The sequence below is a fragment of the Herpailurus yagouaroundi genome, unplaced genomic scaffold (assembly GCF_014898765.1).
Source record: "Herpailurus yagouaroundi ecotype Mexico unplaced genomic scaffold, PumYag 184, whole genome shotgun sequence".
Classification (NCBI taxonomy): domain Eukaryota; kingdom Metazoa; phylum Chordata; class Mammalia; order Carnivora; family Felidae; genus Herpailurus; species Herpailurus yagouaroundi.
This window is the reverse complement of record NW_024412415.1, coordinates 40,327,117-40,353,817: the sequence shown is the minus strand read 5'-3', so window position 1 is coordinate 40,353,817 and position 26,701 is coordinate 40,327,117. Positions and strand designations below refer to the sequence as shown.

Genomic DNA, 26,701 nt, shown 5'->3' with positions numbered 1-26,701 from the left:
TTGTGAGAGCCCTGCGGATGTGTACATTCATGTACAGGTAAAAGGTATGTGAATTCTGTAGCAGATGATGCTTGATGCTGTACAAGGGCCTGCCTCTGCTCCTATTGTCTGCACAACTCTGAGATCTTCACTGAGAGGGTCAGCCAGAGTCCGGTAACCAAGCCCCTCAAAATGTAGCACAAGCCCAGGAAGGCTGTATGAGGACTGGCCACCAGGGGGCAATCTCACACAGCCGACCTGCAGACTTGGGCGAGCTCTGGGGAAAGCCCATGATCTTCACTTTCTCTTCTGGGCCTACTTTTCTCAGGTCAGAGAGGGAATGAACAGGAAATACCATCCAGGTCAGCAGAGGATGAAGCTCCAAGAGGGCATCTGCAACCAAACCGTCCCCAGAACATCAATATGGAAGAGTTACTGAAAAACAAGCGCTTGTCTGGTTGTTAGTGTATATTAAAACAAATTTATTTACACAGTAACATGATGCCACAGAGAACACAGCAAAGTACCACAGCAAACCAAAGGGCGGCACCACCTGGTGACAGAGGGAACCTTGCGTTGGTAGATTTATACAACTCTAAAATGTGCAGAGGGTTAAAGCTCCAGGAAAGAGCAAGAGAACAAGATTTTCAAATACAGAGTGTGGGCAGAGCCATGGGGAACTAAGGTGAGACTGGAATGAAGACTGCCATGATTCAAATGCTGAGAAGGAGGACATCTTGCTTCTGCCCTGATCTCATGCCCAAATGCCCTGCATATCAACAGAAAATCCCAACCCAGTATGTTCACGCATAACTTTCAAACTGGTGAGGGAACGGATAACCAAGTAGTACTTGGAGCAGGTTTCCTGAAGCAGTGTGGTTTATCTTTCAAAAATGCTACCCTGAAGCCATAGGGCTGTTCAACATTCAAGTTATCATGAGTGCAGACACACAGATACTTTCCACACACTATACGGGCAAAGTGGATTTTCCATAATACGATAATAACTGTAGCAAAATATAGGACTCTGTACTTCTGCTAGGTTAAAAAATTTCCAACCTCTTTTGATTCCCTGAAACTTTCTGGATTAAAAAAAAAGCATGAGGGTGAGTGGGATGGGTGAAGGTGAGAAGCTGGAAGGAGCCCAGAGGCTCTCTGGAGTGGGAAATGTAATGGGATGTCCAGAACGCAGGCCCCTGTAGCCCACTTAGGTGGGGAAGCTTGTAGCAGTGGCTGATGCAAAAACCTACTCTAATTTCAAACAGCTGCAGAGAGGGGATGTGTAACAGCTGTATAGCACCTTGTACATTCTGGGCACTTATAAATATTAAATGATGGTGATGAGTGGTAACCACCTCTGTAGGAAGGTTTATAAAAACTACTAGAATTTGTTAAGAAATCTCCCAGGAGCTCTTTAAACAAAGCTGTTGAAACTACCACATCTCTTAGAAAAGATTGCTCAGCTTTCCGAATCACACGGACATGATGAAGTTCCCCAACCGAAGTCCGGGCAACGGCCACAGTCACATCACAGGGAGAGCGGGGGCTGGCTCCTTCTCCTTAATTACTGGGAAATATCACTGTCTGTCCCAGACTTTCACCATCACCATCATCTTTTCTTTTTTTCCTAATATACAAAATGGACTTATTTTAAAAAGATAGGTGCTTTGTTTGGAGGATGGATTATTTTATCAGCCAAATACCTTGACATGGAATGTATGTGAGTTCTTCTTCTCTGGCATCTGTCATAACTCAAGCATCAGGACAAAAAGGCTTGATTTCTTTGGTATAATCTCTATCTAGGATCTTGCACTGTAGCTCCTCTGGCTTCCCTTGTGGCATCAGTTTTGGTCCATGGAACCCCGACTTTGGGCACTGCCGTAAGCATGGGCAGCTGGACTTCAGTGCACACTTCAGCAAGAGCAGCACTTGGATTTGTCTCGGCACAGCACTTTGGGCCTCTGAGAATATGAGCTTCAATGAGGTAAAACTAATAACCTGGCTTTGTGGGCAGCCATCCTGTTCACTCATTAGGCTGGACCAGAATTTTCAATCCTTATCAACTAGCGAGGGAAATAAAAAACATGTCAGAGTTGGCCTGGACAGCCAAGTTTCTCTCTCCTTCGTCTTCAAGTATGTTTGTACTTTATTCATACATCTAGAGTCATTTGGAATATAGGGCAGTATCCTAAGTACATCCTGACTTCTGGGACTGGTCTGTATTTTTTTCAGATCACTGTCCATATAATCTAGGGAAAAATATTATTTGCAGGTTACCAGCAAAACCAGGTCAGGTTACTTCCCAGCATCAAAGTATTTTTAATTCAAATTTGGGAAGCTGAGTGCAATCTTTCCATGCCCTACTATGTAGTAGGCCCCAAAGATCCTTCATGAAAACTTATAATGCTAGAAACTTTAAAATACAGTTTTACTTCCAGAAATATCATTAATATTTCTAGAGGTTTAGATCTCTTGGCTTAACAGTTTCCCATGGTAACAAACTTCTTCCAAGTCTGGAAGCAAAACTGGCCTCCACTTAATCTGACAATGGAAGGCTACTCAGCCTCTTCAAATCCTAACAAGCATATGTTAGGCCCCAACATCAGTAGCATGGGTGCTTGGGCCCTGTCTACCTTTACCCAGTTCATCTCCAGAGGGCAAAGCTTGGAGCCGACTGCTATAGTCCTGGCCTCCAATTCTAACTTCGTCTAGGGATTCTTTCGTTGATTCCATAGGTTGCAACTGCTCTTTGTCCCATCCTGCAGTTATTCTCCACAAATTAGCTTCTGAGCATCACGTCGGTGTACATTTACCAAAGGGGCTCTTCCTCAGGCCGGCATGGGAGAAGTCACGTAGTCCTAGTCCTCTCCGCAGGACGTGGGATTCTCTTCTTTCCAAGACTAGGTTGTCACTCTAACAAGGCACTCTGCTATACATTCAGTCTTGGTCTTTGCTACTCCCCCCATTTCCCTGTTTCTCTAGCACCAAAATGTGTCAGAGAAATTGTTCTTGCTCATGCGGCTTAAGGTAAAGTCCCAATGATGGCTTAATTGTTCAAACTCTCAATATAAATGGAAGAATCTGTAGTACAGACTTCAACAGAATAGAAAAAAATTCCAATTAATATTGAAGACAATAACTGGATGTTACTCGAGAAAACATAAAGTGCTAATACTAGTCATAAAGCAAAACTCATGTATACACAGATGTCTGAAGGTAGGATTTCTTGCCAGTTGATGAATGAATTCAAAGATTCTACTATAATTAAAATGGGACTGTAAAAAACTACTTGTGATGATGTTAGATTGACTGAATTTCATTATTCTGGAAAAATATTCCAAGGACCATCTGATGGAGAACTTCTTGTCTAGAAATACAGTTATCTTGTCTGTTCTGCTCTAACACCCCTTTCCGTCTCCCTCACATTCCTCAGCCACCACTCAGAGAAAAATTAATCTAGCCACCTGCCTCTGGGAAGCCTGAGGCCCTTCTCTGACTAGTTGGCATTCATCTTTTGGCCTCCACAAATTTGAATATAAAAACAGTACTAAACAAATCTGATGTGAAGGAGGTGCTCAGTTTACCAGTGCTGAAAGATGACAGTAGTGGGGAGTGTCCATGCCTATAATACCATAGGGTTAAAATGAAGAAGACTGGATCCAAGTCAAACAGAAAAAAAATAAAATAAAATAAAAAAGAAGAGAAACGAAAGAGGATATCTAGAGAGCCAATAAGCAAATAGAGGGACCAGGGAACATTCTTCATTAAATATGAAGCCTCATTAAATAGTCAACATTCAAATTTACATGGGCAAGGCACCACAAGAATGACATTGAGAAAGTGTCTCAATCTGCAAACCGTCTGGGGGAGGGGAGGGAGGACTGCTGGGGGAATGTGCTGGCCGACATGGCCAGTGGTCTGTGTGCTGCTACTTCAGTGTATTAATTAGGCAAGGAGTTATGTGCACATGGGCTATGCTACGGTGAACTAAACACAGTCTGCCAGGCAAGGCGCAGCCAGGCCACAGGACACTGGGACAGAGAGGACTGCTGGCCTGCAGCGGCACGCCCCCTCTGTGGCCATTCCTCGGGGCAGAGCCCTGCTCTCTGGCTAGAGGAGGCCAGACCCTGTGGGCCAGTGAGTCCTTTTCCTTGGGAGTCCTGTACTGCTGGCCAGGAGGACAGGGACATCCTCCCTTTGGAACCCCACGTGTCCCGTTTTCTTAAAACAAAACAAAACAAAACAAAACCAAAGAAGATCACAATAAAATACATTCTTCTCCTTTCTTGATCCTCTTTGATATAGGTGAATCATATGAAAGGCTGTTAAAAATGTTAAAAGTTTAGAAACTTCCAAAAGGCCACTAATGTGCTATCTAAGTAATACTGCACAATCAGTCTTGGCTTTTAAGGAACTCTGCGCTGGCAGAGGAGGGTCCCAGAGCTCCCTCGCCGACTAGATGCAGAGAACGTGTCCATCAACCCCGCCACAGGTTGTTCCCCTCAGAGGCCTGGCCTCTACTTCCAGCACACGTGTGTGCACCCACGTGTACACACACTTACACCGTCTGAGTGACTCTTGGGATTTCAAGGTTGAAGTAAACAGATACTCACAGTTTTGAAGAAAACAAGCACACACATGTCACCTCCCACCCCCACTACCCGGAAGGAACACTCATCTCTTAGCGCAAACACGTATGTGCCAAGGGAAGAAGGGGAGGATTTCTGTAGAACTTGCTTCAGGTGAAGTTGCCACATAAACACTGTAATATACAGTTAAAACAATACATACAAAAATTGCACATATATTCATAGGAGAGGAGCACAGAGCCCATGTATGGTGCACAGCTCACAGGCACCCACCCCAGCATTTGAAATTGCTGCCAGCCATCCTCCAGAGCCATTTCGGAGAGTCCCAAGGAGCAATGTGCAGTGCAACTGGGAGGCAGCCCCTTCAGCAAAGGTCAGCGTTCTGAGGAGGAGGCCAGCGGTCTCATCAGTGGCCTCCTCCCCTCTCCGGCCTCTCACCAGCACACCGTGCCCTCCAAGCAGATCTCAGAGCTCAACTGACAGCCGTCTCATTCACGGCTGCTGTCCACAGCATTTGGTAGACTAGTTAACACTGGCCACTGCTAGAAAGAAGCTGGCCAATTACTGCTCAGGGGAACACCGGGAGCTGGGTTCCGCCAGTGCTGGCTGTCCACGCCGACAGCTCTGACAGTAATCAAAGACAGCACTTTCAGCTATTCCCCTGGTGGCCCCTAGGGAACTGCACATGTGGAAAATCATCTCCCGGTGTCCTGCCAGCTATTTATAAGATCTGAACTGTACTCACCCTGGAGAGGCATTGGAGACACCACCTTGGGTCAGTTCTATAATGGGCCACAAGTGGTTGATAAACCCAAACTTCATTGGCAAGTGGGAACAGAGTAGAGGTGAAGGAGAATCAGGCAGTGGCAGCAGAGGGGACCGCTAGGGCCATCCTCCAGGTGGTGTGCCCACTTGCCTATAACAAATGAAAATGCATCCATGACCCAAGGGATGGAATCTCTCCTTGTCTTTCTACTATCTGCTGGAACAAAGGCTATAGTCCCCAGAAACAAGACTGGGCTGATGCTAAGGATGGCAGTTATGCCTGGTAAGAGTCAGTTATTGATACTTTAAAGAAGAAAAAAAATCTGTTGTGAGAGCTTAGTGGATGATAGTAAGGACTGGTCAAACCTGTCTATTGCTAGTGAGAATAAATACTTGGTGTTAAAAAGACAGGTGGTCTTCAGAATTATGGAGGAGCTGGACACAGCTCAATGAGTTCATACTAAAGGAGCTGTCCATTCAAGGATATACGTTTTCATTTTTTACCTGCATTTGGGGACAATTAGGGTGAAAGGTGTTCCAATGGAAGGCGACTGCACGGCTGTGCAATCGAATTTCTGTGCAGTGAAGACAGACCCAGCTTCTGACTGGATCTGGAACTGTGGGTAAGCTTTCTGAGCAGACTCATTTTTCCTGGAGAGGGATGGAAGGTCGGTCTCTCTTCTTTCCTTGAATTCTGTGTGAGTACTAGGAAGGGGAAGTGCATGGGCGACGTGAAGGTGAACACAAAAGACAAGCAGCAACCAGGACACACTAGCGGTGCTGCAGGGTTTTCACAATGCAGCCGAGGGAGTCTGGAGTGGCAAAGGCCAAATACTGAGCACAAAGCCAGTCCTCAAGGCTGACCCCACCCTCCCTGTCCAGGGACTTCTCAGCAAACTTGATCATCAGCAGTGTTCGCTTGATGTCTAGCCAGTTTTGGAGAAGGGCGCTCCTCTGCGCTGGGCTAGGAGAGGCCATGAAAGTCTGGAAGAGATCCTCCCGGGGGCCCCAGAGTAGACACTGGAGGATGCCTTTGGCGTCTGAAATGAGGATCCGCTCAGAAGGGTTGGGATTGAGGAGGCAGCTGGCCAGCTGCTGTAGGCCCCGGGAATAGGGGGAGCGGAGTGGGATGCGAGGCAGGTCTGCTCGAGTGTATTCTTTCTCCTTCAGCTCTGGGTTCTCATCAAAGGGGTTGGGCAGGTGCAGCATCTCATAGATGAGGATGCCTGTCTGGAACTCATCACACTTTTTATACTGGGTGGCTGTTATGATCTCTGGAGCAAGGCGGGACTGGTCCCGGAGGATCTCAGGGTCCACCAGATGGCTCTTCTGCTTGGCCTGAGAGAAATTGCTCACTATGAGCCTTGTGGGGCAAGACGAGGTGGGGCTGGACTCTGTAGGCCCAAGGCCCTGGGTGGTTCTCCCTGGCTGGTAGTGGACAAGCAGCAGGTTCTCCAGACGAAGATCGCAGTGAGTGACATGGTAGGGTTTGAGGTGCTCAAGGCCAGAGCACAGCTGTAAGAGTAGCAGACACACTTGTCTCTCATATAAATCAGGGCTTTTCCCGTGCTGGGCCAGAGAGTCTCGCACAAAATCAGCCACGGTGAGATAGGGAACCTCTCTGGTGATGACCACAACGTGGCTTCTCTGCTTCCTGCTAATGACCCCCTGGCTTTCTTTCTGGGATGACTCTGTTTCAGAGCAGGGCTCTGGCCTTTTCCCATCAGTTTCTCCTTTTACCTCTTCTTCAGCCTCTTTCATTTCATCCTCTTCCTCTTCAGGGGCATCAGGATCCTCCCAGGGAAGCAGACGATTAGGGACTTCAGCAAGGAAATGCCCACAGTCCTGTTGGATGTTGAAATGGATAGCCAGACTCTGCCGGACAGCCAAGCTGTGATAATACTGCTGAGATTCTTTAGCTTTGCTCTTACAGATCTGAAAGAAGAAAGCAAATAACAACATAAAATGCACACTTTCATAACCAGGCTTAGATGTGTAAAGGAAGATTAATTGGAAGGTGACTGGTTAGAAACAGTGTTATAGTGAAGACTTCAGAAAGGGTCTTGGTAGTCCTTTGCTGAGTGACAGTAATAATGGCAATAATAACCATTTTTTATGGCTATCTACATGCTGAGCACTTTATGTGTCTTATCTCTAGTCCTTACACTAACTCTTCAAAGTAGGCTGAGAGTTTAAGAATTTAAAACAACAGGGGCGCCTGAGTGGCTCAGTCGGTTAAGTGTCCGACTTCAGCTCAGGTCATGATCTCATGGTTGGTGAGTTTGAGCCCTGCGTCAGGCTCTGTGCTGACAGCTCAGAGCCTGGAGCCTGCTTCAGATTCTCTGTCTGCCCCTCCGCTGTTTGCACGCTGTCTCTCGCATTGTCTCAAAAATAAATAAAAACATTAAAAAAAAATTAAAACAACAAAGAGAGCTACCAGTTTGCAAACCTAAGTCTATCTAACACCAAAGTTTGCTTTTTCTACTGTACCTTGTACCTCATCTAGAAAATAGAACAACCAAAAATAATTTTTCACTTACATTCCGTAGAGGCTAACAGCCGAGACTTATATGATAGCTCAATAAAGTGGGCCAGGATACCCTATTTTGTCACTGGTCAGGAGAGTAACACACAATTGGCCAGATAAAGTGTGGGTTTTCCTAATTTTCAATCAATGTCATTGTGCTGGTCACAATTCAGGCACTCATGGATGACTGGCAGGGTAGAAATAAAGATTTGAGAGAATCATTGGTCTGACCTAGTCAGAGCAAAACCAACATTTCAATGGCAGGACTTTGAGTTTCATGCTTTCCCTTAACATTAGGCCTTATTGAAAGGCCATATTTAGGTAATAAGGTCTTCAAGAAAGAATTTGATTAAGGGGTTGTGGATCATGGGAGAGTTTTTTGATCACAAACACTAGGCAACAAGTTCTACATACCAAAGCAACTATTGTTATTTCTAGTCTTACAGGGTTAGAAAAGCAAAAAGTAAATGAAAGTACCCCTAAATGGACTCTGCTTATGATAGGGTGCAGAGAAGCTGACAATGGAAGACTCGGTCCCTAACACTAGTTCACAGATCGTAACAGCCAGGTCAGAACAGCTTTTCCCCGAGCCTATTAACTGAGAAGTGCATTTTCTATCCTTAGCAGGGATATGCTGCCATATTTCACAGGTATCTAAGCCTCCCAGCAACAGGCACTCTGAAATGTTCACACTGCCTGTTTGCTGCAGTAATACAGAAAAGAAGCAAATTTTAAAAAGGATTTTCTAGCTATTTTTATTTCAAAAGAAAAATGTACATTTTCCCGGGAGGATGCTGATGAATCTCAGTTCTGAGAAACAGCATGCTCTGATTTCCATTCAAATAGATATTAAGAAAAGTATGAAATAGGTGATGAGGATTAAAGAGGATACTTATCATGATGAAAAAACTGAAAGAAAAAAAAAGAAAAGAAATGAAAAACACGAAACCCCTAAAACAGCACCTGGGTGGCAGAGTTGGTTAACTGTCCGACTTAGGCTCAGGTCATGGTCTTGCGGTCCATGGGTTTGAGCTCTGCATTGGGCTCTGTGCTGACAACTCAGAGCCTGGAGCCTACTTCGGATTCTGTGTCTCCCTGTTTCTCTGCCCCTCCCCTATTCCTTAAAAATAAGTGAACATTTACAAAAAAACCACCCACAACAGACCAAAGGTAAAGGAGTACCCTTGGGAGAGGAGCATCCCTTTCTCATTCACTGTGTTTATACATATTTATTATAATGAGTGTTTTTTTTTTAAGTTTCTCTCTTTCTCTCCCTCTCCCTCCCTCCCTCTCTCTCTGTCTCTCTCTGTCTCTCTCTCTCTCTCTCTCTTTCTCTCGATGGGAGGGAGGGGAAGAGGTCTGAAAACAAGTTTTTTCAAGTCTTCTACCAGCTACATCATCTAGTCTTGAAACTGAGATAACCCCAGGCAGAGTTCAAGTTCAAACATATATCTTTCAGAAAATATTATCTTTGGAAAGTTCTCAAAGTCTCAGTACACACAGTATAATATATAATTCTGTATCCTCATCAATCATGGCATGAATTCTTTCTATACTGTACTGTTGGCAGTGTTTCATATTTATGTGTCAGCAGGTATTTAAAAACCCTATACTTGTCATCATTTAGTTGTATAGGAGTTGGATATAGCACACAACACCATTAACCCCATTTCCAATTTTAATAATTTGCTCAACATCACATTACTGGCTGGAATGAAAGTTTAAAGTTCCCAACTCCTTGGTCTTTGAAAAGTCAATGTACCACTGAGTTTAGCTGAATGAGACTGTAGTTAAACTCTAGCAGTCATGTTATAGAAAGGGCACTCACCAATGAACTTGGCAGGCCTGGGATTTACTCCCGCCACTAACTGTGTGACCATGGGCATGTCTCTGGGTTTCAGTCTCCCTAAATAAAGGAGACAATATAAAAAAAAAATCCTGTGGGAATGCAAGCTGGTGCAGCCACTCTGGAAAACAGTATGGAGGTTCCTCAAGAAACTAAAACAGAACTACCCTATGACCCAGCAATTGCACTACTAGGCATTTATCCAAGGGATACAGGTGTGCTGTTTCGAAGGGACACATGCACCCCCGTGTTTATAGCAGCACTATTGACAATAGCCAAGGTATGGAAAGAGCCCAAATGTCCATCGATGGTTGAATGGACAAAGAAGATATGGTGTATATATATACAATGGAGTATTACTTGGCCATCAAAAAGAATGAAATCTTGCCATTGCAACTACGTGGATGGAACTGGAGGCTATTATGCTAAGTGAAATTAGTCAGAGAAAGACAAAAATCATATGACTTTACTCATATGAGGACTTTAAGAGACAAAACAGATGAACATAAGGGAAGGGAAACAAAAATAATATAAAAACAGGGAGGGGGACAAAACAGAAGAGACTCATAAATATGGAGAACAAACAGGGTTACTGGAGCGGTTGTGGGAGGGGGGATGGGCTAAATGGGTAAGGGGCACTAAGGAATCTACTCCCGAAATCATTGTTGCACTGTATGCTAATTTGGATGTAAATTTAAAAAAATAAAAAATAAAATTAAAAAAAAAAAATCCTGAAACCTACCTCACCAGAGCAGCTGTGAGGATTAAAGGAGACTAATTCCATAGAGTTGATCTATAAATTTCAAAGCTTCACAAATGTAACACTGATAGTGACTAAAACCTGCAAATGTTAAAAGTGATGTAATATTATAGAATCTTCATGTTTTTCAAACAGAGAGAGCAAAACAGAAAAATGCATCTTTCTTTTTGAGTCCTGAGAGCCACCTGCCCCAGCAGTGAGACTCTCTGACCACAGGTTTGGTAGAGGGCAGCCAGAGAGGAAGAACTAATGTCCAGGACCTCCAGGCCAGGGTCAGCCCTGACAAGCAAATCAAACTGGCAGTATGTTCTGGCCCAAGACAGGCCAACATAAGGCTCTCTTCTCTCTCAGAAGTGTTTGGTCAATCTGTAGGTTTTACTACGCTAAGCTGCACTGAAAAACACCTGCCACTCTGTGGTTTGGCATTAGAAGCAGAGAAGATATTCTCATTGTGACTGCCACTCTCCTCATGTTATCCTCATGGTATCTGCTGACACACAGACACACACACTTGTATAAGATTCCCCAGAGCTGTGTGACTAGACAATGAACATGGGCACTACAAGAAGAATTTATGTTTAGTTTCACAGATCAATTTGAGATAAAGGTTCAAAGTGATATACAAAGAAGAAATGATAAATCGCTCAACCAGTGCGGATGCTCTGAAGGAAAATGGCCTGCCTGGAGAGCCGACCGGAGCAGGTGACACTTCCTTATCTCCCCATCTTACAATATGTAGACAGGCCAAAGAATAATGGGTCACTCTAGTTTAAAGGGCAAAGGGAAAAGGGAGAAGACTGGAGCATGATAGAGGGAAACAAAATACTAGGGCTTCTAACTGGTTCATAACTGTGAAAACAGTTACAACCAAAATACAGACCAACGGAGATTTCCAAAATAGGATTTCTTATGTGATGAGTATCTCATAAATCTTTATTATGGAACTTTGTGATGATGTTAATTTAGGTAGGAGTATTATATTATTCTATGTACCACATAGTAGCCATTTCTCAAATATTAATAACTTGACTCCTTTAGTGTTTTTAAAAAAACTCAAAATTACCTGACTTCAGATGATAAATTTCTAGTCCAAAAGTTATTTCAGAAAACAAGCTGCTCTTTCTAGAACAAATGGACAGGGTTCTTCCTGCTGGTTGTTGTTTTTACCTCCCTCTCTTATTTTCTCTATTCTACAACAAAGTGACTTCCCCTTGGCCTCCCATTTTCATTTATCTTTCTTGAAAGGAATTTACATTTCTTCCCTCAAAGGGCAGTTGGCTTGAACTGCAGGAATTTCCAAAAAGATTCCACTCCCCAAGAAGAATGATTTCCACAGGACTCTGGGCTCCCCCAAATTTTGAAACAGGAACAGAACAGGAGCTGGAATGGTCCCATATCTTCATGCAAGATTCTCTTTTTTAACAGGAGAAAAATCATCTCATATTTGTTTTGACTCCGTGGGAACAACCTATTTAAACTGCCACCAATTCTGACAGATTCTGTACTGTCCACACTTTCTGAGGAAGCAAAGCCCTGCGAGAGCCCGAGCCACAGTGACACTAGAGGGAGCTGTCACATCACCATCCAGGAGTCATTTCTGGGCAAACTGCAGCCTAGCGAAGTCAGGGGGGTGACGGTTGAATCTTGTAAAATATGCCATACGTCCTCTTTCTGGACAAGTTACTGCTTCTATGAAGGCGACAACGCCAAATTCATGCAAAAGAAATGCTTTCTGTGAAAAGCACAAACAGGAAGAGGTCACCACAGTGACTCTACTGGCCTGCTTGCCCACTGAGAAGGCACACCTTCCTGAGCTACTTCTCCAGAAGAACATCAGAAGGGAAAGCCAGCCAGGGGTAGCTACGCACCCACCAATGTGGGTAACAGATTGCTGCAGAAACAAGGGCTTGTGGGGAAATTGAGTGTCTGAGTTAATAAAGTGAGTAAGGACAGACAAGGAAAAGGAAAAATATTGATTAATAGTAACTGAGCAAACAAGTATCTGATGGCTCCTTAGCACTTTCCATCTGGGAAAAATCCTGAAGCAATTTAGACAGAGCTGCAAATACAGTGGAATGGGGAACCCTTTAACCACTGATAAATGACCTACTGGAAAGTGAAAGAAAACCCCATGCTTCCAGGGTCAGAGCCAAATTACCCTCTCCTGAGACCTTCCTAGACCCAGGTCAAAGCATACAATGCTTATACAACCTGATCCTAGTAGGGAAACAGCTTGATAATTGTTCCTCACATGCAACCTGAAAAGTTTAATTTCACACATTCACTTCAATACAGGGGCTCATTTTCCGTGTTGCTCATGGCAACTGCTCTGCATACCTTTGAGTCAAGTTTGCCATTATAAAGCATTTATGTTTGTTATAATAATAATCTCAACCGAGACAGCTAACTTTTAAAAAGCAGAGTGTGGGGATGCCTGGATGGCTCAGTTGGTTAAGCGTCCGACTTCGGCTCAGGTCATGATCTCATGGTCTGTGAGCTCGAGCCCCACGTCAGGTTCTGTGCTGACAGCTTAGGGCCTGGAGCCTATTTCAGATTCTGTGTCTCCCTCTCTCTCTGACCCTCCCCCGCTTGCGCTCTGTCTCTCTCTGTCTCAAAAATAAATAAACATTTAAAAAATTAAAAAAAAAAAAGCAGAGTGTGGGGAGCTTTGACTGTAGAGCCCCATTAAAAGCATCTGGGAAGAAGACAGTGTATGAGTCTGATACTACTGACCCTTTCAGAATGCCCACAAAGACTGGAGCCGGTAAAGAGGATGTACATCTTGCTGTCCTTTCAATGTTGGGGAGTAGAGCAGATATCCAGTTTAAGGCAACAAAGTGGGGAGGTAGGGAAAAAGGTGGACATTTGGTAAGACAGGAAGGAAATGGCTAGGGAATGAATCAGTTGTTGAAGAGAGGGGTATTATCCATTCTCCTTTAACTCTTCTTCCCAAAGGAATGCTGTTGTTTGTGGGGGTGGGGGGGGGCGGGGGAGGACCCTATTCACTGTCCTATTTTGTCACTGACACACTCTCTTCAGCAAACTCATGGCTTCAATCGTCTTGATATATTGCTGATTTCCATATTTGCAACCCAGACTTGTCTTGGACTTTAGACTCATCTATATAATGGCCTACTTGATTTCTCCTTGTGTCTGTTCCATACCACAGACCCTTAAACTTAGCACAACCAAACCCAAACTCTTCATCCCACCAAACCTCCTGTTTTTCCAGTACTTCCTCCTTTGGTGAATGGTGCCGTTATCTGTCCCAATATCTGGCTAAGAAATTCACTCTGAATTTCTCCTCCATCTTCACTTCCTACATCTAATAAATTACCAATTTTAATCGATTCTGTTCCTAAATACCTTTCAAATTATCCTCTTGTCTCCATCATCGATTGCTACCATTATCACCTGCCAGGTCTAGTACAAAAGATTTCCGGGGCGCCTGGGTGGCGCAGTCGGTTAAGCGTCCGACTTCAGCCAGGTCACGATCTCGCGGCCCGTGAGTTCGAGCCCCGCGTCAGGCTCTGGGCTGATGGCTTGGAGCCTGGAGCCTGTTTCCGATTCTGTGTCTCCCTCTCTCTCTGCCCCTCCCCCGTTCATGCTCTGTCTCTCTCTGTCTCAAAAATAAATAAAAACGTTAAAAAAAAAAAAAAAGATTTCCAAGTGGTTTCCCTGTCTCTCGTATGATTCCCCTCAAACACACCTTCCACATGACCACTAGAGCCACCTTTCAAAAAATCAGATATCACTTGCCTATTTAAAATTCATAGTGGCTCCCCATTATCTTCACAGAAGAAAGTCCTGGTCTAGCTCCCTTTCCAGTCTTCTTTCTCACCCCTCTTTCACTTTTGCCATATTGAACTACCAGCAGCCAGCCCCCTGGTTTCTTCTACCTGCCAGGTGTTCTCTCTGATCGGGGCCTCTCTTCACCCCTCATCTGCCTGAGGGATTCCTACTTACCCTTTCAAAGCCATTATCATATGTCAGTTCTGTCAAGGAGAGAAAGTACTGACTACCCTAAACCTCCTTTCTGTGTTTCTTGTATATATGTCTCTATTATTACAGATATCACATTTTTTTTTTGTCTGCCTTAGGAGCAGATATTTATATCAGTAGGGCCTACCACAGAGCAAGGCACATTGTGTATGCTTGATATGTCTGTACAAAATACTGAGAAAGGCTACATCTGATGTGGTGTAGCCACAAGGTTATTTACTCAGAGAAGCTAGCATATACACAGCTTTTATGAAACAGATGGAAGTTGGCAAGGTGATGCGGAGGGGGCAATGGCAGACTAATGTGAATAATGAACATTCATGACTGGACCAGGCAAATGAGTAAAGTCTGAACAATGAGGGCTGTCTGCCGAGTCCAGGCTGCCCTAGAGGCTCAGTGGTTTTGCCCTGCACAAACCTACACAAAATGATAGTGCTCTTCATCATTCCATTCAATTTTCTCTCCTTTTCCCCAAAGAAAGCAATAATTACAAAATATAGGACCCTTCAAAAATATTCCACATTAGCTTTTATTTTTCCATTGATGAGCCAGTTGGCCTAGGATGCCTTCAGCCTACTTCCACTTTATCAGTAGGGAGTCTCATTTCCATCTCACACCATACATTTTACAGTGCCCCTCAGTGAACCTTCAGTGAGATGGGTATTGCAGGGAATGAATTGCAGAGAAACAAAAGTGAGAAACACTGAAGATCACACACACTATACCGTCTGTACTATATTGTCCCATTACACAAAAACACAACTGCAAATGAGAGACAGCATAAAACGAAAATCTGCAAACGTGCCATAGATATTCAGTATATGGTACAACCTTGCTCTAAGAATACAGGCTGATTACCTGTATTGACCTCAATCCTTGATCTACCTAGAAGGAGTATTGCTTTACTTGCTGTTACAGAGCTAAGATCCCCACACACTCAATGCTGTTACAAACATATTAAAAATGGATTAAGTATTTAAAATATAAATGCCATCTGGGCCCCAGGTAGTCAGCATTCCATGCTGTAGGAATCTGCTATGAGACCTGTCAGGTAGGCCAGGTAATTTATAGCTTGGGTTGCTACAAAAATATCCATCTGCCCAAGAAACCCATTTTGGAGTCTAGAGAGAAATTCAAAAAGGCAACTGTATAAGATTTTACTATTTTATTTGTAGCATGTACCCATTAAATCTTTTGATGCTCTTACTCAGCAATGCGGATCAAAATGAAATCACTCGTGTTTCCGAGCTAGTAATTTAGGCTGACAGAATGACACCCAGGATGTTTACATTAGAGAAACTCAAGTACAGAGCAGTTCAATAACTGACTCAGGCCCAGATTAAGAATCAATTAATTTGAATCCCAACTTATAATTCCCAACTATGTTTTCTCACCTCATTAATGAAAGCTATGGCTTCCTTTTCCTCCTAGACAATTCATTTTGATTCCAGATTTACACGAGTACACCAAACCCTTCCTTCCTAAACCAATGCCCAGTTGAGATTCTTAGGAATTTCTGTATGCATTCAGTCCTGAAATGAAGTGGGCACTGACCTATGATGGCTGTGGGTGTGTATAGCTGGCCACTGGTCAATGGCTCTCTGTGAAGTTTCAATGTTGAACATATTTGTACTGAAGGATGAAAGTGGAAGTGTTTCCCCTCTATACTTCTTTCCTTATTACTAAGCCAGTAATTAATTGCCTGTGTCTATAGTCTGAACTAGTTGTAAATTCCTACCAGTTATTCCTGTTAATGCTTTTTCATTTAGTGTCTTGCTTTCTCAGCATCCACCCAAATGAGATAAACAGAGACTCTGTGGAGTCAAAATGCAATAAAGGATGCTGGTGTCCACAGTTCACCTCCACTTATTACAAGCTTCTAACAAGATTCTTGGCATTGGCAGAAGAAAGGAAGCAGGGGCGCCTGGGTGGCTCAGTCAGTCAAGTGGCCGACTTTGGCTCAGGTCATGATCTCACAGTTTGTGGGTTCGAGCCCCTCATTGGGCCCTGTGCTGACAGCTCAGAGCCTGGAGCCTGCTTCGGATTCTGTGTCTCCCTCTTTCTCTGCCCCTCCCCAGCTCACTCTCTGTCTCACTCTCTCTTAAAAATAAATAAACATTAAAAAAAATTAAAAATAAATAAATAGAACATTTAAAAAAACGGAAGGAAGCAGCCCACAGTTGTAATAGGGACATGCACATCTTCATGGGGCTCTGTGAGCTTGTTCCTTGAGAACAAAGACTTAGACTCCTTTACAAAGAGAAGATACATACTACCCCAAATTTGGAACTGTTGGAAAAATAAGACAGAATTTTATACTTTTTGCTTATGTGAGATTTTTATCACCTTCCCCAAAGTAATTTCATCCAAATTTCTTATGTGGCCTCACATAGCAGCATTTATTATAAAAAGACCTCAGAAAAGCAGTGAAAAAGAATGTCCCATTGAGACTGAGTCATAATTTTACCAACTGGCCATTCTGCTTATAGGTAAAGGGCTGTCATTTGTCCATTCAGGGATAACACTGAGGAATAGCAGGGCCAGTCCACTACTCAGGTATCATTATGATAGGATAGGTTCCATGTAGGAGTCAGGAGGCAGCCTGCCATGGAGCTGGTGACCCTATGCAACTATAATTATTATCCTCTGGCTTCAGTTTCCGCCTGTGTATGATGATGAATGATGAGTGCTGGCTCTTCTAAAGTTGACTTGAGTCTACTTTGGGGATTATGTGTTTAGTCAGTGGCTACCCAGATTCTCTGAAAGGAGGAAAACGCAAGGTAGATTTTATTTAGAGCAGGGAAGTTTTAACTTCATGCTTAAATTTATGTTAAGTTTTATTTAGAGAGCAGGGAAGTTAAGGGCTGGAGGCCAGCCAATACACAGCCCACAAAGACAAGTCTGATTTGCTGGGTGGCGGCTCACCAAATGGTGATGAGGGGATGAAAGGAGACATGAAAGAAACAGAAATAGAAGTTGAAGGTTAAATATTGTCTGGGCATCAATTTGGCCTTTCCTTCACCAAAACACTTAAAAAAGTAGGCTGTGCTCACTGCCTCCCTGTTCCCTACTCTAACTGGCTGCATCTGGTATCTGCTCCCACTATTATTGAGATTGTATTTTCTTAAAGTTTACCAGAGATTGCCTTTTCCTTATGCTGCTCAAGCTTTTTGCAATTCTGGACTCTGATTGGTGGGTCCTTGCTCTTTGCTACTTCTTCTCCTGTGTTTCTGTTTGAGTCACTTAGATGTGTAGACCTTTTCTTGATGTTATAGACTCTGCCACTATAACAGCATACATTCCCCAAAGTTTGAACTAAATCAAGTCTACGAGAAGACTGGGTAACCATATTTCTAGTCTTGATCTCCCTTTTGAGTACCAAACCTACATTTTTGTCTGGCTACAGCATTTCTCTAGCACTGGATGTCCTAGAGGCATGCTCCACAAAGAGTTCATCTTTTGGCTTTTCTGACTTATATTTCAGTTGATGGCACCCTCCTCCTGGGGCTGTCTCTCATCCTACAGCCAGCCTTTCACCAGACATGGTCCTACCAACTGTTTCAGCTCTTTTACCACTTGCCCCTTCTGTCCAGTGGCTCATTATTACTTACCTGGACTACTGCAATAGCATCATGACTGGCTTCCTTTCTGGACTCTTCTATCATAGTTTTCTTCCAAAATCATTTCACCATAGTTTCCCCCCCCCCCCCCAAATCATTGATATTATATTATTCCCCTGTTTAAAAATCCTTAGTGGCTTCCCATAAAACACGAAATAAAGTTGGGGCACCTGGGTGGCTCAGTCGGTTAAGCCTCTGACTTTGGCTCAGGTCATGATCTCGCTGTTCGTGAATTTCAGCCCTGTGTCGGGCTCTGTGCTGACAGCTCAAAGCCTGGAGCCTGCTTCAGATTCTGTCTCCCTTTCTCTCTGCCCCTCCGCTGCTCACGCTCTATCTCTCTCAAAAATAAATAAACATAAAAAAAACCCCACAAAAATAAAGTCTAACTTTTTGAACTCATCATTCAAAGCTCTAAATGTGGTCCCAAATCTTTCCATAGCCAAATTTTTCAATATTCTCTTCCTGCACTGTGGACAAAAAAGGCCATATTTTATTGGCCCTGTGATAGTGTTAACAATGACTTATTTCATTCATTAATTGTCATTCGTCTTTACATTTCTGCATACCACTCTGAACCTTCATTATAATTTATCTTGTTTAAGAGCTATTTATGCCTTTGTCTTTCCCACTGGAATATAAGCTCCTTGAGGGTGAGGCTTTGTTTTGTTCACATGTACTTCTATAAATCCACACAGATATCACAATTTTTTTTTTTAATTTTTTTTTCAACATTTATTTATTTTTTGGGACAGAGAGAGACAGAGCATGAACGGGGGAGGGGCAGAGAGAGAGGGAGACACAGAATCGGAAACAGGCTCCAGGCTCTGAGCCATCAGCCCAGAGCCCGACGCGGGGCTCGAACTCACGGACCGCGAGATCGTGACCTGGTTGAAGTCGGACGCCTAACCGACTGCGCCACCCAGGCGCCCCACAATTTTTTATACAGTAAATGTTTGCCAAAAGGTCAAGAAATATTTGTTGAATGCCCATTATGTACACTATACTATTTCGGATAGAATATAATGCTATCTAATGCTAAATGCTAAAGCTACCTGGGGTGCTTGTTAACAATGCAGTTTCCCAGGCCTCACTTCCAGAGATTCTGATTCTGCAGGTATGGGATGCGGCTGAGGAAATAAATAAATTTATTTATTTATTCTGAGGCAGAGAGAGAGAGAGACAGACAGACAGACAGTGTGAATGGGGAAGTGGCAGAGAGAGAGAAGGGAAGAGAGAGAATCCCAAGCAGACTTTGCACTTCAGTGCAGAGCCTAATGTGGGGCTTGAACTCATGAACTGCAAGATCATGACCTGAGCCGAAATCAAAAGTTGTATTCCTAACTTCCTGAGCCACCTGGGCAGCCCTGACAAAAGTATATTTCTAATGAGGACCCCTGGGTGATATAGAAATAGGTCACCTGTAGATGACAGTGCTATTCCCAGAAGTACAGTCCAGACAGAGGAACTAGAGTGTGTAGGGCTGGGTGGCATGATATAAGAACTACTCGTAATTTGTGCTAGAGGATGCAACTATAGGGATGAATAACTAGGGGTGTCTGCCTTCAAGGACTCAGTGTCAAATGATCTAAAATCTCCAATTCCTTGTTTTTTTTTTTTTTAATCAAAAAGATATTATGCCACCATTAAAAACGAAATCAAAATCACCTATAATTATCACCACTCTAACAGGAATTATTTGCATATTACCATTTTGTAAGTCAGTTTTTAAAAAGTTATGATCATACTATTTGGTATTCTGTTATTTTCATGTGACATTTTACAAAAACTGTTTTTCATGATTTTTTTAGAGTCTTCATAATTACCATTTAATGGCCACAAAGACTCCATTGGGCATTGTCATAATTTATTAAATTGTTTCCTTAATATCAGACACCCAGTTTGTTTTCAATTTTTGGCAGTGCTAAAAATCTTGAGGATGCTAGCATTTAGTAGTTTTCTCTCCTAATTTTAAGTAAAAATGTTTACATCTTTGAAGTAATGAGAAATAAAACATGTAAGGGCAGAACTTACCTAAATATACTCAGACCAGTGCCTAATTTTAAAGAAGAATAAAGAGTGGTCTAAAAAATGTTGAGCAGTTAACTTTTCAGTATTGTTAATAATAATGCATTATTGTATATGTATAGTTTGGAAAGGGGTTTCACTACATAAAAACATATGCATTAGAACAATCTTATGAGGGGGTGCCTGGGTGGCTCAGTTGGGTAAGTGTCCAATTTTGGCTCAGGTCATGATCTTGTGGTTCGTGAGTTCGAGCCCCACATCAGGCTCTGTGCTGACAGCTCAGAGCCTGGAACCTGCTTCAGATTCTGTGTCTCCCTCTCTCTCTGCCCCTACTCAGCTTGCACTCTCTCTCAAAAATAAACATTAAGAAAAGAACACTCTTATGAGGTAGATAGAGCAGGTAGTATCCATTCATGTGAAAACCATAACTTACTTGGAGATACACAGAGACTGATTCTGACCCATGTCAGCTAACTCCAAATTGACTTTTCTCTATTATGTGTTGTGATAATAGCAATTTACTTAAGACAAATACAACTAATAAAACTATTCACACTGAATGAAAAACAGAATAAAGCTATGGAATGAATTGTGTCCTCCCTATATTTCTATGTTGAAGCCCTAACTCCTAATATGACATATTCTTTCCCCCATTTTAACCCCCACATGAGGACACAGTGAGAAGGTAGCTGTCTACAAGCCAGGAAGAGAGTCCTCCAGTCTCCAAAACTGGGAGAAAATACATTTCTGTTTAGCCATCCAGTCAGTTTTGTTATGGCAGCCTGAGCAGACTACGATTTTTGTACTGAGAAGTAGAGTACCACTGTAACAAATACCCAAAACTGTAGAAACAGCTTTGGAATTGGGTAGAAGCTGGAAGAGTTTTGAGATTCATGACAGAAAAAGCCTAGATAACTATGAAGAGACTATTGTTAGAAATATGAACATTAAGAGTGATTCTGGTGAGGAATCAGACAGAAATGAGGAACATGCTATCAGAAACTGGACAAATTATAAAATGACAGAGAACTTGGCTAAAATGTTCTAGAATTTTGTGGATAGCAGAACTTGTGAACAATGAAACTGTATATTTAGCTGAGATTTCTAAGCAAAGTGGTCAAGCAGCAGCTTATTTCATCCTAACTGCTTACAGTAAAAACGCAAAAAGGGAGAGAGAAGTTGAAGAAAGAATTGTTAAGCAAAAAGGAACCAAGACTTTAAGATTTGGATAATTCTCAGCCTATCCATACTGCAACAAACAAAAGCTAGTTCTAAAAGGAATACTAAGGGGTGTGACTGAATAACCATTTTTCTAAAGAGATCAGGGGTATGACTCATGGACTTATTAATCAGTCATCTCAGGAGAAGCCAGAATGAGAGAGGATTCTACCAGAAAAGACACTGCTAGTTTGAACTAAAGGGACAGAGGAAGCAGGATGGAGTGAAGGAAAGTTGTCAGACTTCTTGGATTCTATATAACTCGTCCATAGAGCTGTGAAGGTGCATTATTCTTTAAGGAAAGGGAAGAATGACCCTGAAGGTGTTTCAGAGATTGTCAGGGCTGTTACTCCCATCACAAATCTAAGAGACAAGACTGTTTCCTCCTGGGTTTCAAAGGGTAGGGCTGCCTCGGCAGAGAGCCATGTGGATGGGGCCTCACGGAGGGCAGTGTGGGCAGGGCCCTTACAAAGAGCTGGAGGAGCAGGGTGCTTAGCAGAGCCATGGGAGCAATGCTGCCAATACTGAATCAAAGAGGATCGTTTGTGAGTGTTCATATCTAATGGAATTTGCCTTGCTAGGTTTTGGACTTGCTTGAGACCCATCATCCCTTCCTTCCCTTCTATTTCTCCCTTTTAGAATGGAATTGTCTATCCTATGCCTGTCCACCATCATATTTTTTAACATAGTGTTAACTTTTAGTTAACATAGTGTTATATTAGTTTCAGGTGTATGGTATAATGATTCACCAATTCTATGTATTATTCACTGTTCATCACTGTAAGCATACTCTTAATCCCCTTCACCTATTTTGCCCATCCCCCCACCCAGCTTCCCTCTGGCAAATACCAGTTTGTTCTCTGTAGTTAAGAGTTTTTTGGTTTGTCTCTCTTATCGTCTGTTCATGTGTTTTTATTTTAAATTCCACATACAAGTGAAATCATATATTTGTCTTTCTCTGACTTATTCACTTAGCATTATACTCTCTAGCTCCATCCATGTTTTACAAATGGCAAGATCTCATTCTTTTCTATGGTTGAGTAATAGTCCATGGTGTATATATGCATCTTCTTTATCCATTCATCTGTTGACAGACACTTGGGCTGCTTCTGTATCGTGGCTGTTGTAAATAATGCTACAATAAATACAGGGGTGCACAGATCTTTTCAAATTAGTGTTTTCAATTTCTTTGGGCAAATACCCAATAGTGGAATTACTGACCCCCATTGTATTTTGGAAGCACATAACTTGGCTAATTTCATAGGGTCACAGCTAGAGAGGAAATCTGCCTTAGAATGAATCAGACCCTGAGTTATACCCATATCTGATTTAGATGATATTTAGATGAGACTTTGGACTTGAGAGTTGATGCTTGAATGAGTCAAGACCTTTGGGTCTGTTGGGATGAACTGAATATATTTTGCATGTGATAAGAACATGAATTTTGGGGTGCCAGGGACAGAATGCTATAGACTGAATTCTGAGTCCCCAAAATTAATATGTTAAGTGCTAACCCCTGAGATATTGTGATTAATAAGAAAAGGTCATCCAGATAACCAGAATATATTTCTCAAATATATATGGTCTTCATTCATGGTTCTTAACTCACACCTCCCCAAACCTTTGGAATTTTGTAAGTATTGAGAGCAACAAAGGTGTCTCTTACTATGTTCATAAGGTGACTTATGGACCCCACTGAAAGAAGGGGCTGGTTGCCAGGGGAACCAACCTCATGATTGAAGGGCTGCAACTTTCAGTCCCACCCCAACCTCCATGGAGAAAGTGCCTGGAAATTGAATCAATAGCCAATCATCAGTGATTTAATCAATCATGGCTATGTAATGAACCCTCCATAAAACCCCAAACGGACAGAGTTTGAAGAGATTGGTAAACACATGGAGATTTGGGGAGTGTGGTGCACATGGAGAGAACATGGAAGCTCTGTGCCCTTTCCCCACACCTTGCTCTATGCATCTCTTCTATCTGGCTGTTCTTGAGTTATATTCTTTTATAATAAGCTGGTGATCTAGTAAGATGCTTCTTTGCATTCTATGAGATGATCTAGTAAATTACTCGAACCCAAGGAGGGGGTTGTGGGAATCTCTGATTTACAGCCAGTTGGTCAGAAGCACAGGTAATGACTTGGGTTTGTGACTGGTGTCTGCTGTTTGTAGAAGGTGGCAGTCTGGTAGACTGAACCCTTAACCTGAGAGACATGGTGCTGTCTCCAGGTAGGTAAGTTGAATCACGGTGAATTGTAGGATGCCCTTTTGGTGTCTGAAAATTGCCTTCTGTTGTGTTAGAAGTGTGCACCCTCCCCCGACGTTGGAAACTGAGTCTCTGAACACACAGTTTAACCCCCCATTTGGACCATATTTGGAGATAGGGCCTACAAAGAGGTAATTAAGGTCATCAAGGAGGGGGCCTGATGTGGATTAGTATCCCTAGAAAAAGAGACACCAAGCCTCCATCCCCACCTTGGCCATGTATGGACACAGGGAGAAGGCAGCCATCTGCAAACCAGAAAGAGAACTCTCACTAGAAACTAAATCAACCAGAACCTTTATCTTGAATTTTCCACTTTTTAGAACTGTGACAAAATTCAACTCTATTGTTTAAGCCACCCAATCTATATAGTATTTTGTTACAGCAGTTTGAACAAACTAAGACAACACCCAAAGTAAAGACCTTTGTACTTTTATCACTGCAGTGGACTTGGCATTTAAGGGGATAGCATCCTTTGGCTTTCAAATTGCTAAATTCTAGCACTGATTTCCTTTTGCAATGTTTTAAAGACCTTTTAGTCTCTTCAAGAGACAGTCAAACCTGTTAGCCACTCTAAATTCCAACAGTATGGGAAGGGATATTTTAAGAAGACAAACAGTAAAAACCTGTTTGTGTGAGCCGACTGCTGGTCTCTTTTGCTTACCTCTGCAAAGGTAGGGTTCACAGTGTCCTGGTAGTTTATTCCTCTAAGGTTGTACAATCAATTGGGTACTTCTAGAAATGCCCAAACAGTCTTCAAAGACACATTTATATTCACCATTTAGTATAAAACGTCCTTTCCCAAACCTGCCAACAACTCCCAGTGTATAACCACTTGCCACCTGTTCTTTGGAGATTGCTTCTGCATCATTACAAGCCAAGAAATCAATACTACACCATTGATTTGGGAAAGAGACAAGATTGCATGCAATAATACATAAAGTTAGTCAAGCCCTACTTCTCCATTGTTTTGAAAGAACAGATAGTTCAATGCCCTGTTCTGAAATAGGTACTCATCCTGGATTGGTGATCTTGTAGCAATAAAAGCCCAAGATAGATGAGGCACCATAACCCCAATTGACTTAACAGCTCTTGAGTGCTACACAGAATCTCAAAATGCCTTTTTAGACTCAACAGTTATGTATTAACTAAAATCCAGCTCCTCCCTCTGCAGTCTATCCCTCAGTTTAATTTACAAAGTATGGGCTGGGGCCCAGGGTCACTCTGCTAGCACCACCAGACAGTTAAGTGGTAAGGGCACTGCAGCTGCAGACAGCAGTTGAAGGTCTGCTCCAAATATGTATTCTGTCTTGATAGACAGGTAAGGCCAATTGTTTACCTTATCCATTAATTTCCTAAGACACCATCTGGTCTTTCCAAGCCAAATTAACATGTAAAAGTCATTTAGATATGTTAATTGGTTTTGAACCAGGAAATAGAATCAATAAAAAGGGACTATGGGAATGGAGAACATTGCATAATTACCTAGAACTCTGTGTTTTAAAAAGCTCTTTCACATGCATTAGCTCCCTTGATCCTAACCTCAATCCCACAGATTATCATTGTAAACATCTGAAAGAGGAGGAAATTGAGGCTCAATGATTGTTACCCTTTTAAAGTAGCCTAGGGAAGACACTTAGGGAGAGGGAAAGGAGTGAATACTTATCAGGGATGTTTTATTCTCTTTTAGCAAAACAGACCCAAAGCTAAGGAAACTGAGACTCAGAGTAGCAATTTGTGACAAAGCTAGTAAGTAGCAGAGCCAAGACTTGAACACAGGATCTTTTGGACTTCAAAGTCTATTCTCTACTAACAATTTCCTCTTTAAAAAAAATCCAAAGGCTGGCTGGGTGAGGACTGGGCAAACAAGAAGAAACCACATTGACATGGATAGGAGAGAATGGGACACAACCTTGCCATAAAATCCACCCCTGGTGCAGTATCCCCATAACAGGGAGAGAACTCAAAACCTGGAGCTTCTCCCTGAGAAGTGAAGGATTTAAATCCTACATCTGGCATCCCAACTTCTAAGACATACACCTGAGAGACAAGCCTCTAAAACATGTAACTTTGAAACCCAACAGGGCTTGTGTCCTGAGACCCACAAAACTGTGGCAATCTGAGAAACCGCTCTTAAAGGGCCTACATGCTAGGACTTACCCACCCAAGAAGCAGCCAACTTTGCCTTGCCTTAAAGTGAAGGAGGCTCAAATGCTTATATTAAAGCACTGGTGTGAGACTAAAGCACCAGTGGAGTGGCAGACATCTAATCTGAAACATACAACTAGGAGCCTGCTGGAACACTTTCCAGAGACAAAGACTGGTAGGTATGATCTTTATGTTCTCCCTTTGCCAGGCTCCAGGGCACTAGTATCCCAAAGAATGAGCTTTTATGTGTGTCTGGTGGCCTGATTTTTATGGCTGCTGTCTAGGGGATGCCTCTTGACTGCGTGGCTCTGGAGGCAGGGGGGGTTTGTGTTCCTGGTCCCATAGGACTGTAATAATTGGTATCACCCAGAAAAAAGCTTATACCCCTGTCTGACACCTCAAGTTTTGTGATTGCTGTCAGGGAACACCTCTCTATCATCTGGTTCTGGCAGTCAGTGGGGTTCATGGGTCTCACAGGACTGTAACCAATGGAGAAAAAGGTCTTAAACAGCTACCAACCCCAGGGCAGAGCAAGAGGTAGCAGACCCAGGAGCTTGGTCTTTCTGTGAAGAAGGCCTATTAGCTAATCATGGGGCTGACCATACACCTTTCCAGAGACCTCAGAGAGAGGATGCTATATTCCTACTCACCCTCTGCCATGCCCCAGAGTGCCAGTGTCTCCTGGACAGGAGCTGTACACACATTTGGTGCCCTGGTTTTTGTCTGGTGCCCCAGTTTATATGGCTGCTGTCCAGAAAATGCTCCTTGATCACCTGGCTCTGGTGGCCAGGGGGCTTGCATCCTGGGTCCCCTAGGACTATAGCAGAGAGATAGTTCTTGGCAGGTTTCCACTCAGGGCACTGCACAGACAGTGGTCGTACACTCCCTAGTCTTTCTGTGAAGAAGTCCTCTTTGCTTGTTCTGGAACTTTGGCCTGAGGGGCAGACTTTAGGTTTG

At 42.9% G+C, this 26,701-nt stretch overlaps 1 protein-coding gene across 4 annotated transcripts in view; it reads right to left on the bottom strand.

Annotated features, from left to right (window-relative positions):
• Nucleotides 1-434: 434 nt before the first annotated feature.
• Nucleotides 435-26,701, bottom strand: part of PEAK1 (pseudopodium enriched atypical kinase 1) — a 313,736-nt gene continuing 287,469 nt past the window's right edge. For all 4 annotated transcript variants that reach the window (XM_040493341.1, XM_040493338.1, XM_040493340.1 and 1 more), the window contains one exon: nucleotides 435-7,268. In XM_040493341.1, the coding sequence (XP_040349275.1) occupies nucleotides 6,105-7,268 (1,164 nt within the window). In that variant the 3' untranslated portion in view covers nucleotides 435-6,104. The remainder of the gene's footprint in view (nucleotides 7,269-26,701) is intronic.